The sequence below is a fragment of the Polyergus mexicanus genome, unplaced genomic scaffold (genome assembly GCF_030449975.1).
Source record: "Polyergus mexicanus isolate NDT 795.1 unplaced genomic scaffold, iyPolMexi1.0 SCAF_7, whole genome shotgun sequence".
NCBI classification, from domain to species: domain Eukaryota; kingdom Metazoa; phylum Arthropoda; class Insecta; order Hymenoptera; family Formicidae; genus Polyergus; species Polyergus mexicanus.
In genome coordinates this window covers 1,040,675-1,053,907 of record NW_027223327.1, presented here as the reverse complement: position 1 = coordinate 1,053,907, position 13,233 = coordinate 1,040,675, and the positions used below count along the sequence as shown (strand labels likewise).

General features: G+C 42.7%; 1 protein-coding gene across 1 annotated transcript; it reads right to left on the bottom strand.

Annotated features, from left to right (window-relative positions):
* Positions 1-947: 947 nt before the first annotated feature.
* Positions 948-6,919, bottom strand: Gsc (goosecoid homeobox). The gene is made up of 3 exons (XM_070298932.1): positions 6,289-6,919; positions 4,069-4,358; positions 948-1,307 (listed from the first exon to the last, which is right to left on the bottom strand). The coding sequence occupies exons 1-3, from the start codon at positions 6,818-6,820 to the stop codon at positions 1,089-1,091; spliced, it is 1,041 nt and encodes a 346-aa protein (XP_070155033.1). The 5' UTR covers positions 6,821-6,919; the 3' UTR covers positions 948-1,088.
* Positions 6,920-13,233: the final 6,314 nt, after the last annotated feature.

The window sequence follows — 13,233 nt, the reverse complement described above, 5'->3', positions numbered from 1 at the left end:
GGAGAATATCAAGCGAAAATTTCGACGCAACTATTTTGAAATTCCTAAACGATCGACGGGTTTTAATATTTATGTATGGAATCGAAGCTACGTGTAAACGTTTATATAAACGTACGAATGTATTTTCCACAACAGTGACGCGATTTTAATAAGAAAACATTGTTGTAAAACCGTAAGTTACGCGCTAGAGCACAATAGTGTCGCGAAATTGAAACTTTCTTGCGTTATAAATGAATATCTTGCTGCATACTTATATAAACGAGAATCTCTTTAATAAAAATGTATGTCGCATTGAGACAAAACTAAATATATTGAATATATTTCGGATAAAAAAACCTTTTCGGATAGAAGCTCAATGAATATTTATTAAAAATTTCAAATATATTAATAAAAGAAAAATAAATCCAACATAATTCAATTTAATTTAATTAAGTTAAATTTATTTTATTTTCATTGATTGAGTTGATTTAGTTAAACCGGAAATAAAGATACATTTAAATCGCGAGGCAGCAATTAAATATTCATGCGGTATTAAAGGCGGGCATTACGCGAAATTGATTTTGCAAATTAATTCTTATAAATTATTTCATCGTTGTAAAGTAAAATCGTTAACATATTCAGAATTGAGGTAAAAGGAAACATACGGCGATATAATTAAATTTATAAAACTTCCAAATATATATATAATGGGTAAGGGGATATGTATATGCAACGATATATACGGACTATATTCTTGCAGATACTGGAATTGTCATTAACGAGAAACGTCATTTCATGTTTAATATGATAAAACTAATTTCTTTAATAAGAGAGAGAGAGAGAGAGAGAGAGAAAATGTACCTTTTGCAGAGAGATGCGTCTGCGTGCAAGAAGATGAAACGTCACGCCGTCTCTTGCTCCGACGCAATAATTTATTTCGGTATCGTACACATCCATCTTTACTCATATTTACAGCGATATTTACAACGCAATTACGTATATACATGCTGCCCATTGTTGATAAGAGCGCGAAAGCGCCGAGTCATCATTTTCAAATTCCTCGATCTCCATCGACGAGCGAAATTTCTCGTCTCGTCCATATAATCGCACTACGCCACCTCGAGATCGGAGCTGTCCGTGTCTTGTTCCAGCTTTTGTTGCTGTTGTTGTTGTTGCCTGGTTAGGCTCAAACGATCGCCCACCATCACCGTCGCCGTGGCACCGCCGTCATCGGCGCGTTGACGCTGCTCCAGCTGCAGCTTCCGCAGACGATCCTGCTCCTCTCGCTTCTGCTTCCGCCACTTGGCGCGACGATTTTTGAACCATACCTGAAATGAGCACGATTTGACGGGGCGTTTAAATTAGACGGAAATTTATGCGAATTAATTCTTTATTCCGTAGCGTAAAGTTAAACAATTCTTTCTAAGAGAGAGAGAGAGAGAGAGAGAGAGAGAGAGAGAGAGAGAGAGAGAGAGAGAGAGAGAGAGAGAATATAAAAAGAGGAAGAATATAGTTTTGTATTTTTTTCCAAGCCATTTTACATGCTATTTTTTACATTAGTGAAAGAATTGAAAGCTTATATTGTATTAATAGATAAGAAATCATATTGCTTGAGATGAATATAATCAAATGAAGGTTTAAATAGGATCAATTTTTTTTATCCGCAAAAAAGCGAAACGACATATAGTCATATAATAAAATGTCAAACGAAAAGAAAATTATATGTAATATAAATAAATTGCAAAGTAATATATATATATATATATATATATATATATATATATACGAATTAAAACGATTGTGTTGGCTGGTAAAGTCAACAATTGAATCTCCGATAAATGTAGAATTTTTTTAAAATTCGTGATTATGCAAGATTCATCACACGCACGCAAGACGGTGTACTGTGAGATATTATCTAATGAAGTAAGAAAAGACGCGAGACGTACATCAAACGAATTCCCGCCGCACTCGGAATACGCATTTGTTCCTCACGCCTGTCCGAATCAATTCGAATGAAAACCGACAATCAATATTTCACCCCTACTCGCTCGCTCGTTTTACTGCATTAGCTATTGTAATAGCTCGACCCTCGTTCATTTTAAAGAGTTCCTCGCTAACCGAGATCACTGTATCTCATAAAAACTTTCTACGAGACGCGAGATTGAATCTGTCGTGAACGCGTGTGTCATTTCACGCAGACCCTCGAAATGTCCCGTGTAAACTTGCCACCGACAATTTTAATAATAATATTAATATTCATAAGAGACGTGACGTTAATTAAATCATCACCTATCTATCTGCGTTTATACATATATCGATCTATTTTCGAATAAAATGTGATGGGGACATGGATAGTTTTCGAGATATCTATCTTCGCGTCCAACATCGTGGTCGACACGATCTTGAAAGTACACAAAACATTGCCTTAGGTTTTTCCTGACCCGTTCCTAGTTTTTTCTTTGTCCTCTTCTGTGCTCGCTTCCCCGTTTCTACTACCGAGGACGTAACGTACAAAAGTCGCTATTCTACTAATTCTGTGCAAACACCGTGACTCTCTCGCTTCGAGATTCGGCCTGCGGTACCAGACGCAGGTATATGTTGCTCCAGTCTTTAAACACTCTCGAGATTCGGGAGACCTTCTCTTTGGCAAAGCCGACGCGACGCGGGTGGTCCCACGCGCGAGTGTGTCAATGATTCTCACATAAAATCCGTGATTACTCGACGGAATCGTCGCCGGTCGTCAGGGATTCTGTCAGGTGTCGGACACCAGCAACGAGTTACTTTATCCCGTATTTAATTCTTCGCTCCCGTACATTGCATCTAATAACGTATACTTGAAAATTGAAATCGATATAATATCTTGTACGAAACGAATGTGAAAATGTATAAAAATAGGATCCTTTGCTTTTTAACTGTACGCATACGTAATGTAAAAATCACAGAGATTACAATATAACGTTTATCATGGCAGATTGAGAAGCGAGATCGTTAATTACTAAAAAAATAACACTCATTCGGCGACACAATGAACCGCGCCATTTTTTATTGAAAGGTAAATTTATACGAAATCAAACGCGCAACGAGCGTTTAAAACACTCCCCCGCCTCTCTCTCTCTCTCTCTCTCTCTCTCTCTCCCATTAACTCATGGAAAGTACACACCACATTTTATAGAGATTATAAATTGCACTCCGCGCGCGCTATCCGACACACGTGTGTGCGTGCACGCACTCCGCGCCGACGAAAGCTCGCTCGCGCGATCGTATGTATGTATAATTGAAGTAAACACATTATCGCTAAAGCTTTTAATCTAGCATGCAACTTGTTAGCTCAAGTCGACCGAGTACCCCGATAAATACCCACCGCGGTAAATTTTAATGGCCGCGTTAAAATATTATGGGCTTTTATGCATTAGGACGACAAACACGGGCCGTTTCATCCCACTCAGGAACGGCGGCTGCGGCGCGCGAGCGCGTACAGTTTGCCGACATTACATTACAAATTGTGCGTGCGGACCCATCCGGAGGACGGTCAATGTTTGTCAATCCGAAACCCAATATTCCGTTCACGGCTCGAGAAAGTAATTTGTCATGGGGAGGAGGCAGCTTAAGACCCGGCTGCCGCGCAACGTAACTCGGCCGCGAACGGTGAGAAACGGTAGTCGGTTGTCTTTGGGTTCGGAAAACGACGCGATGCACGCGAACACAATCACGAGAAATATTGTCTCAATACAATTCTCGTTCCTTTTACTATTTATTATTTTAATTTCTTAGCATATTTAATTCCTATAATGTGATGATTAATTTTATTTCCACCGGAACGTGACAAAAATGATACAGAAATTTATATCTCAACTATAATTTTAATTATCAAATAATGGAATTTAATTTTTTTTTGTTTTTTTTTTGTTTTAATCCGTTTGGATCTATAAATTTATTTTTAATTTAAAAAATGATATTTAATTACTAGTTTGTTTTAATGGCGAATTTTGACAAGTCGCGACGGTTACTATCGATATCGCACAACCGACTTTAAATTCATCAAAGTAACTATCACTAAAGTAAATGTAAAACGTGAGAAATTTGACCAACCTCGATTCTTTCCTCCTTAAGATCGACCTGGAGGGCCAGTTGTTCACGCAAGAGCACATCGGGATAATGCGTCTTATCGAAGGTAGCTTCCAATTGTTCTAATTGTTCCTCCGTGAATATCGTTCGATGGCGGCGTTTTCGCTTCGCCATCGGGCCCATTCCCGGATTATTCGGATTTATTTGATAAGGATGACCGGCGTGATAGAAGGCCGGTTGTCCGTGGAGGGAAACGCCGGCGGCGGCCATCGCTGCCACGTATCCTCCAGGATACAGTCCTGGATATGCCGCGGCTGAAATTCAAAAGATACGACGAAAGGATAATAAAACTCGCATTCACCATTTCTATCATCTAAAACTCGTTACATCCTCTAACGTAATCTACACCTGCGCATGCGGCGCATAAACGATAAAGATTATCCGCAGCCGCGCAAGGCCATTTGAACTTTGCGTCGCATTAAAGATTCAAACGTCCATTTCTCATTCGCGATTATAACATTAGGGGAGATTGGGATCGATTGTAACGAGGGATAACAATCGCGATAATTCGGGCTACAAATTGATGCAGCGAGACAAAAGGATTAAATCCTTCGCAATACGATCTATTCGCAAAGAACTCTCTGACATTTTCTCCGAATTGAAAGTACGAAGAAATTATGAGACGAGATCGAAATTTTTGTCGAAAGCGCGATATTACAATTCGTAGAGCCAGTCGTCCCGCGGACCCCATTCAACCCGTATTTAGGATAAAAAGGTCGCCCGCCCCGTCCCCGTGGGACGTTTTACTTTAAAATCTCGAAGAAAGCTGCTTAAACGCGACGTTGCGTATGAAAATGTGGGGACGGCTAAAAATTTCTGCTTTTACTTGCGTTTCCACTCACTCACACTCTCTCTTTCTTTTTTTCTCGCGTTTGCATGCTTTCTTTTCATCCTTCCAGCAGGATTGCACAAGGAGCTAGATCGTTCATGCATGATCGAAACGGATTGCGGATTTCATCTCGCGTATCTCCAATGCAAAACAGAGAGAGAGAGAGAGAGAGAGAGAGAGAGAGAGAGAGAGAGCTGGGTTTCCTTGAGGGAAAAATACTTAAAGCCCCCGCGGGCATATAAAGGAAGTTTTGACGCGTTTCTCGCACCGAGTCTCTTAGGATTTCACGTAGGGTCTTCCATTTTCGCAATGTAAATTGTTAAACGTTTCCCTGTCGGATAAAATACATTTAACACCTATAGAAAATTGATAGAATCTATACAAGAAGTTTTACGTTGTACAAGCATATAAATGATAACAACTGGTGTGAAAAGCAATTAGATAAAGCTTTGACGGAGAGAAAAATTTGAAGAGATTATTTGTTCATACAATAATGACAAATATATACTCTATATAGTAAGCGAACATATATAAGATTTGTTAATTATAATAAAATTAAGTTAAACGTAAGACGGCTATCTCACCATGTAGCGACATTGTACGTATCATAAGAATTACATCGTTGATTGACAAATAAAATATATCCGTTTTTTTTTTGTTTTTTTTAAGAACTCTGATTTTTTTCCAAGTTTAATATTTAAGATGTGAAATTCATCGATAAATTTCCAATTTCAGAAGAGTAGTCTACCAATTTATTTACGAAATGTATGAAAATGAAGATATCCGTTCCTTTCGTTGAAATTTTCCACAATTTTCCCTAAATGCTTACACATGTTACGAGAAAAAAATATAAAGAACGACGATATTCATCCAACATTGTTTGAAAAAAATCGGGATAATTAACATATCCGGTAGCACGCATAAATTAATCGTTTGATTCCGCATAATTTATATCTTTCTAATTTTCTCGATATTATTCCTGGAATTCCGTTTACGTCGTTGTAAGAATTTAATATAATCCCGTGGCACGAATAATACCACGATTTAATATCTACATTTATCGTAAGCTGTACGTAAAATATATAGAACAATGTTTAAAGAGCTTATGCGCGGGGTAGATACTCTAACAAATGACGTTAATCATAATTTCATGCAGGCGTAAAGGGGAACTCGGGCGCGACGCGCGAGAGAAGTCTCGAGAGACGTCTTGTAAGAGCTGCCTAAAAGAAGTCTAAAGGATTAGTAGGTCTCTTAAGCGTCTTCGCGGCCTCTTTCAGCGGCTCTCGGCACGTTCGACCGAAAGGAGTCACACTGGGAGGGAGTCTTCGGGGATCGCGGGCCCCGTTACTACCCACCGAGAAAATCCGCCGAGGTGAACGCCAAGTGATGCAGCTGCTGCTGCAACGGGTGGATCGTCGTGGTGCGACTGGCGGCCGATTCGATCGTGTCCGGCGTCTGGATCGCGGACGCGGCGACGGTGGTGGTGCTCGTGGGCGCGATAACGTTGCCGATCGGTCTCGGCGCCAGGATGCTGTCGATGGTGAAGAGCGATGTGGGGGACGACATGGTGGCGGAGGAACCGCCCGGTCGCGAGGGGACCGACTCGCGTAGATTCCGATGCCGGGGCGTAGCATCCCCCGCGGTACCGATCGGACTCCTGGCGAATGTCCGTTCGTCACGCGCGGCGTTACTCGTCTCGCTCGTGTTGTTACGCCTCGTCGTCGCCGAGATGTGATTCTGATTACTCGGATCAGGCGAGTAGCTGTACAGATAGCTGTTGTGGTGGCCGTAGCCGGATATACCGGGACCATCGTGTAGCGGACTCGACGATTCCGTCATGGGCGAGCGTGATCTCGGCGAGTCGCTCGCATAAGTGCTCTCTACCATGTTATCAGGTTCGCACGGCTGTATCGGTTATATCGACGCGTTTAGCGAGAACGTGGCTAGATACCAATGTCCTAGATTCCAAAAAGATGCTCAGGAGACGAGCATAAGGGTGCTATCCGTTCTATCCTTCTCCGGCCTTTCGGCAACGTTACGTTTTTGCTTGCATTATGTAGGACGAAATTTTCCACGACTTTCTCGCGACTTTTCCAATTTCCCGACACCGAGAGAATTTCCGGTTATCGTCGCTTCTATCCTTTTTTCTTTTTTTTTTTTTAGATAAGAATGAGACGCGTCTGCGCGATCTTGTCGAGGCTCCTCCCTCGTGGACGATCGTTCATCGACGTCTCGTCGGCGCTCAACATCGGAGACGATAGTCGCGAGGAAGGAAGGAGCGATCCGATCTCCGGGATGTTCGGTTCCACGCGCAGTGACCGCACTTTATTCCACTTCCTCGCCGTTAAGCCGTCGTAGGGCACCGTGGCGTGATCCGATCGCGCCCAGCGTCGCGGACACAAAGTGACATCTCCCCGATAAAGGATATCCGTGGACTAGCCATAGTGGTGGCCGACGACGCGATGGTGCCGCGTGGACGCGCTTCCTTCCTGCCCTTCCCGGTCCTTGTCGCGCACAACCGACAAAGCCACCCCCGTGGCCCGGAGCCGCGCCAGCCGCGTCGGTGGCGGACAGAGAGACACCCTCGGCTGCCGCGTCGGGTTGGCGTGCGTTGTCCGCGATCGGGGCGTGGCTCTATCTGGCTCCATCCACTTTTCCACCACCCTGTCACGCGGTAATAACCCCGTGTTTCCCCCCTTCGAGCACGAACGAAACGCGGAGTGCGCGAGAGGGCGAGAGAGGAACCGACGACGACGGCGGCGACGGCGACGACGACGACGACGACGAGGATCGCGCGGAGGATGCGATCGCGTCACGACGTTCATGGGGTGGGATGTTGCATCGCGGCAACAGACACGCGAGGAGAGGGTGGTTGCGAAATAACTCTCTGAGGGAAAGAGAAAGAAAAAGAGATGGGATCGCGAAAGCAAACGACATATTTGCCGGTGCGTATTATCAGCCGAATCCCTCGCTCTTCTTTCTTCTCCATCGCTTAAACACACAATCGAACAGAGGAGCTTATATTTTCAAACTGTATTAAATTTATGCTTTTAAAAAAAGTGGAGACGGTGCGTCAGATACCTTCATAATTTCTATTATAAAAAAAAAAAAAAAAAAATGCATTTAAGATCGTATGGAGAAAGAAGCTCTTCAATTTTCATCTCTGACTCTAGATATTGACTCGGCATTTGTTATATCAGTTATCTTTTATCAAATCACTGTTTGCTTGGTAGATAGTGCAGCGTATAACGACATGAATGTTATACAATTTACTGAAAAACAGTCGGAAAAATCTGTCCGAGATTGATTCCGTTCTCCAAATTCCAAAATTAATATTAATATTATTTTGTAAAAATGAGATTGACGTTTTGAGCAAGGACTTTACGTATTCTCCGACTGTCTTTATCTTTAAGAAAACAATTTTGTCTGATTATTCTTCAAGAGGAATATTGCATATATCGTTCAAACGTGAATCGAAAATTCCAGATTCCAAATCCACATATATATGGAGTATTTCATCCCCTATAATTTCGTTGACGCTTTTCTATCGATTATTAGCTTAATTTAATATCTCTTGCCGTTTTTTACATAGCTCTCGCTATCATATTAATAAACGTCGCATTGATTCGTAATCTTGAATTATCGAATCGATTTGTCGATGTTGCGGGATCAAACAGCGAGCGCAAACACCAATCCGGACGCGATGAACCCCACGCAGAAGCTCAGGCGTCGGTAGATCTGGGGATTATGGCGGTTGCGCGCCGCCAGAGAGAGACAGATGGAGAAAGAGAGGGAGATTTCTCTCCTCCTCTCCCCGTGAGAGAATCATATCTACCTACCTACCTACCTACCTACCTAGCGAATCCGCGCGGATCTGTTCAATTATTCAAATCCCGGCCAATGCGTCCGTATTAATAACATAAAACCGTTGTAATGTGCATTGACTGTCGTCCTCGCATTTTTGCCCCTCGAGAAGAAGCACGAAGGGAGAGAGAGAGAGAGAGAAGGGGGGGGAGAGGGGGTAGAGAATCGTGACGCGGATACACGGAGATCGAGCGTGAAAAAGGTTTTCTCTCTCTCGTTGGGGTGCGTATCTCGACATTGTAAATGCTCTTGCCGCGTTCGTCACGTTTCTGCCTCTCTCTCTCTCTCTCTCTCTGGCCCCCTCGCGATGGGCCCCACCTCCCTGTCCTCTACCGAGGTACGTCCCCTCTGTGCGGTCCATTCGGGCGCAGCGAGATCCACGCCGGGCTTAATCCTAATCCGTACGTTAATCGTACGCCCAATCCGGCGAACCGGATCCCACATTCTGCGCGATCTGTGTACGCGTATTATATGCCTGCCTATCTCTGTCTCTATACCTACTTATCTACCTACCGGTTTTAGGCCGTTGTCAGAACCAGAAGACGTTATAGCAGCGCGCGCGCGCACGCGAGGGATTCTGCGAGGAAATCTCGAGGAGGAAGGGCATCGTACGTCCCTTTCACGCAGTTCCGGAATGGCCATTGTATTCGCGTACGTCGTGAATTTTATTAGCGACGAGATCACACGGCGAGAATCGGCCATCGCCGATATATCTCTTGATCTGCTGATGTTCTTTTTGCGATTTTCAGGGGCTTCGCTACGCGAACGAATTTGTTGCTCGGGACGTGAGATGATAAACGGAGTTAAACGAGTTTATTTTGAAATCGGGGTGCCACGAAATGTCATGAATTATGAATGAGATATGCTTTCTGGAAAAAGAAAAGAGGTAAACTTATTTAACCAAGTTAAATAAGTTTATTCTGAACAGAACGCGCGCAGCGAAAGTCACGCTGTTTTGAATACATAAAATGAGTTTCTATTGAGAGAGCGCGTACGGATATAAACTGTAAAATAAAAATATTGTATATCGCGATATCGCGTTTTTCACGAATTTTTCGTTGACGCAAAATTTCTCTCGGCTAAACCGCTCTCTCTCTCTTTCTCTCTCTCTCTTTCTCGGCGAGGCGGCTTCTTCGTAAAAGATTACAATTTTTCCGGCGATCACGGGGGGATGAATCCTCGGCGCTAATGCAGCGACAATACAGATGTTTTCGCGTCTAAGCGGCGTGCTAAGTGGATCTCGCCCCTTCTCTCTCTCTCTCTCTCTCTCTCTCTCTTTCCCAATAAAAACGAGAGAATGCGCTGAGAAAAAGCACCCGTATCGATATTCTTAAAGGCGTACCGCGGGGTGTCGACGAGACCCGATACCTGGTCTCTCAGCTCTTCGGAAGTCTCCCCCGACATCTCACCGGACTCGTTAGTGTCGGTTACACTTGACTGCGTGCCTTCCTGCCTTTCTACGGACCGGCCGAATTGATAATTGAAAGAGAGTAGATACACATATTCTCTCTCTCTCTCTCTTTCTTCGTCGTGCTTTCGTTGTTGTTGAAACATTCAGATGCGCAGCTTCACCGAGAGGGAACTGTGACCAGGGAGCTTTGCAGGACGTCCCTCATTGATGGGTATCGTTCGGCGGGACGAATAGCGTGACGTTGTTGAATTCGCATCGATCGGTGCCTGCTGAGCAATTCTTACAAAATTTCACGCTCGTTTAACACTTGGATTTTAAGAAAAACGAAAAAAGAGAGAGAAAGAGAGAGAGAGAGAATATTCAAACAAAAAGGTAACAATCAGCTGTTAAACGTCAATTATCAATTGAAAAGAAACATTCCAACTTCTAAATTTAATTTGTAAGTAGAAAAGCTCTATTGTGTGCTTCATAATATCAATGACGAAGAAACTTTTATACATTAAATGTTATCTAAATACTATGCAATTGATTCCTTGGTATAAGAATAATTTTAAAAATCATAAGTTCAAAAAATGCGTCTGTATAAAAGATAAATATTGTATAACTCAAAATGTGTTTTTTCGCCAATGGTCTCCGCTTGTTAATTCTTTGCTAGATTAAGGTAAAAACAGTAGATGAAGAATATGTTATGTGTGTGTTATAAAAAAGATTATGCTAATAAACGTGATTATATATATATAAGTGGATTCCACGTGTCTATACTTTCCGCGAATTATAGTCGCACGTTGCAATATGCGAATGTTTCGCAAAATTAATATTATCACGCTTCGTCGCATTCCTGCGGCTCTTAATGCAAAGCGCAAATATTGTTCCTTCGCCGCGGTATCCCGCACACTCATGCGCATATTTCAAAGAATGCCGAATTTCAAAGGATGAAAAGGAAGACGAAGGGAGAGGGAGAGGGAGAGAGAGAGAGAGAGAGAGAGGGGGAATAGAGCGAGCGTGTCTTAATCTATCCGACCCAAGTCCGTCGCGTTGTTCACGAGTTCCATAAGGATTAACGTAGTCGATTATAGTTCTCCGTAAATATTTGCCTTTTTCGGGATCCACATAGGCAGACCGATGCTTTTTCTCCTTTCTCTCTCTCTCTCTCTCTCTCTCTCTCTCTCGTAAAGGGCTCTCGGCCGTTCATAAAATCATAACAACCGAGTATCGAAAATACGCGGGGCGCGGTGAATTTTTCCGAATATCATTTATAACAGCTGCACCGAACAACTTCAACATTTTTATTAATTAGCCTGACTCGCGTAAAAAATAATACTTAACGTACGAAATTTTCTAGCGACAAAGAATATTTCATTCTCGCGGAAGGATGTACTATTCTCCATAACGGAAATGCTTGATTACATGTAAAAGTTTCACCGGACAATTACTATCGAAAACGAAAATTCGAAAAGATCGATATATATACACGCGCGGCGATATACGCATATATCTTATATACGCGTACATGTATATAGATGTGTACGTTATAGATATGCGCGAGACGAATAATTGTCCGCGCTCGCGCGCGACGATGCGCAACGATCTCAAATTTATTGGCATGTACGTTAATTACTTTAATTATTACACCGCTGTCAAAGGCTGATCGGAATACAAAGGAAGTTTATTCCACGCTGAACTATGTTTGCATCGCCCCGAGTCACCAATCGCCAATTAATTTTCCATAATTGGACGGACACGTTGCCGCAACACTCTACACTCCTTGACGCTCGTTCCACGCGTGCATGCGCGCGAATACACGTGTGTACATATACGCGTGCGGGCACACACATATATATATATATATATACATTTATGCATATATATATATATATATATATATATATATATATATATATATATATAAAATTTATATACATCGTCGATAGTACCTGGCGCCCCACGCACACGGCTCTGCTTAAAACGCGTCGCAACCAGCCGCCGGCCACACCGCCGTATTTTCACCAGGGAACCAATTAACAGTTTTCACCTATTCCTTTTCAGGTGACCGAACATACGGAAAAAAAAAAAAAAAAAAAATCGAAATAAACGCCGGGATTGCGAGGGATGGAGAGCGAGCGAAAAAATAGCCCGGTCGAAACCTCGGCGCCGCCGGAAAAATCAACTCTCCAATCTTGCGTCGTGTACAAATTTTTCGACGTCGACGCCATTAAAATTGGGCTCGATACTCGCTTGGCAAATAGAGTATTTTCTGACAAGCGACAAGCGTAATTAGTCGTTGCCGTAAGGTATAGATGAATCGGAAAAAATGCGCGAAACATCGCAAATTTCGTTAGTGGCATATAGTTTATTGTTAAAAACGACCCACAAATTGCAATGATGTAAAATCTGACTTTCCAATTTTTCTTTTTCATCATTAACAGAGTCTTTGTTAGATATGCAATTTGAACTTGAAAAATTAAAAAAAGTTGTTCTTCGATAAAAGAATATACGCCGAATGCTTCGATCGTATGTGTTTAACGGTCCGAATAAATAAGCGATGTGATAAATGAATGAATAAATAAATAAGTACTTAACGCACCGTGTAAAGCTCCCATTCACAGCCTAAAGGGTAGCCTTTTAAAGCCGTTTCGCGACGCGATTCCGCTAAGTGATACCAATAACTCGATGGGCTAACAACGAGACGTACTCTCTTCAGGATTCGACGGAGGATAAACGAAGGACCGGCGCAATCCCGCGGGATGTTATCTAATCCCGCTGGATTTGTTGATTCTACGTCTTGCGCCCGGCGAAAGCCCGATGAGGTTTTCGTGTAGCAACGGGATTACCCCTATTTTCCACGACCTAAACTCACCGAAAGCCGTCTATCACGTTGCGGAAACGCGACACGTCTCGTCGGGGGATCCACATCCTTATTTGTCACTAAACCCCCGCGCCGCGTAAGAGCGATTTTCCATCCAACGCTGGGCATTAACTTATCATCGTAAACGTATAATAGCATAATAACATTGTACCGAGTATT

Bases quoted from the DNA above. Each gene is read 5' to 3' on its own strand.
- Gsc (XM_070298932.1), bottom strand. From the start codon at position 6,820: ATGGTAGAGAGCACTTATGCGAGCGACTCGCCGAGATCACGCTCGCCC. The intron at 4,359-6,288 runs GTGGGTAGTAAC...TTTGAATTTCAG, and splicing joins CACCTCGGCGGATTTTCTCG to CCGCGGCATATCCAGGACTG. The intron at 1,308-4,068 runs GTTGGTCAAATT...TGCTCATTTCAG, and splicing joins TTAAGGAGGAAAGAATCGAG to GTATGGTTCAAAAATCGTCG.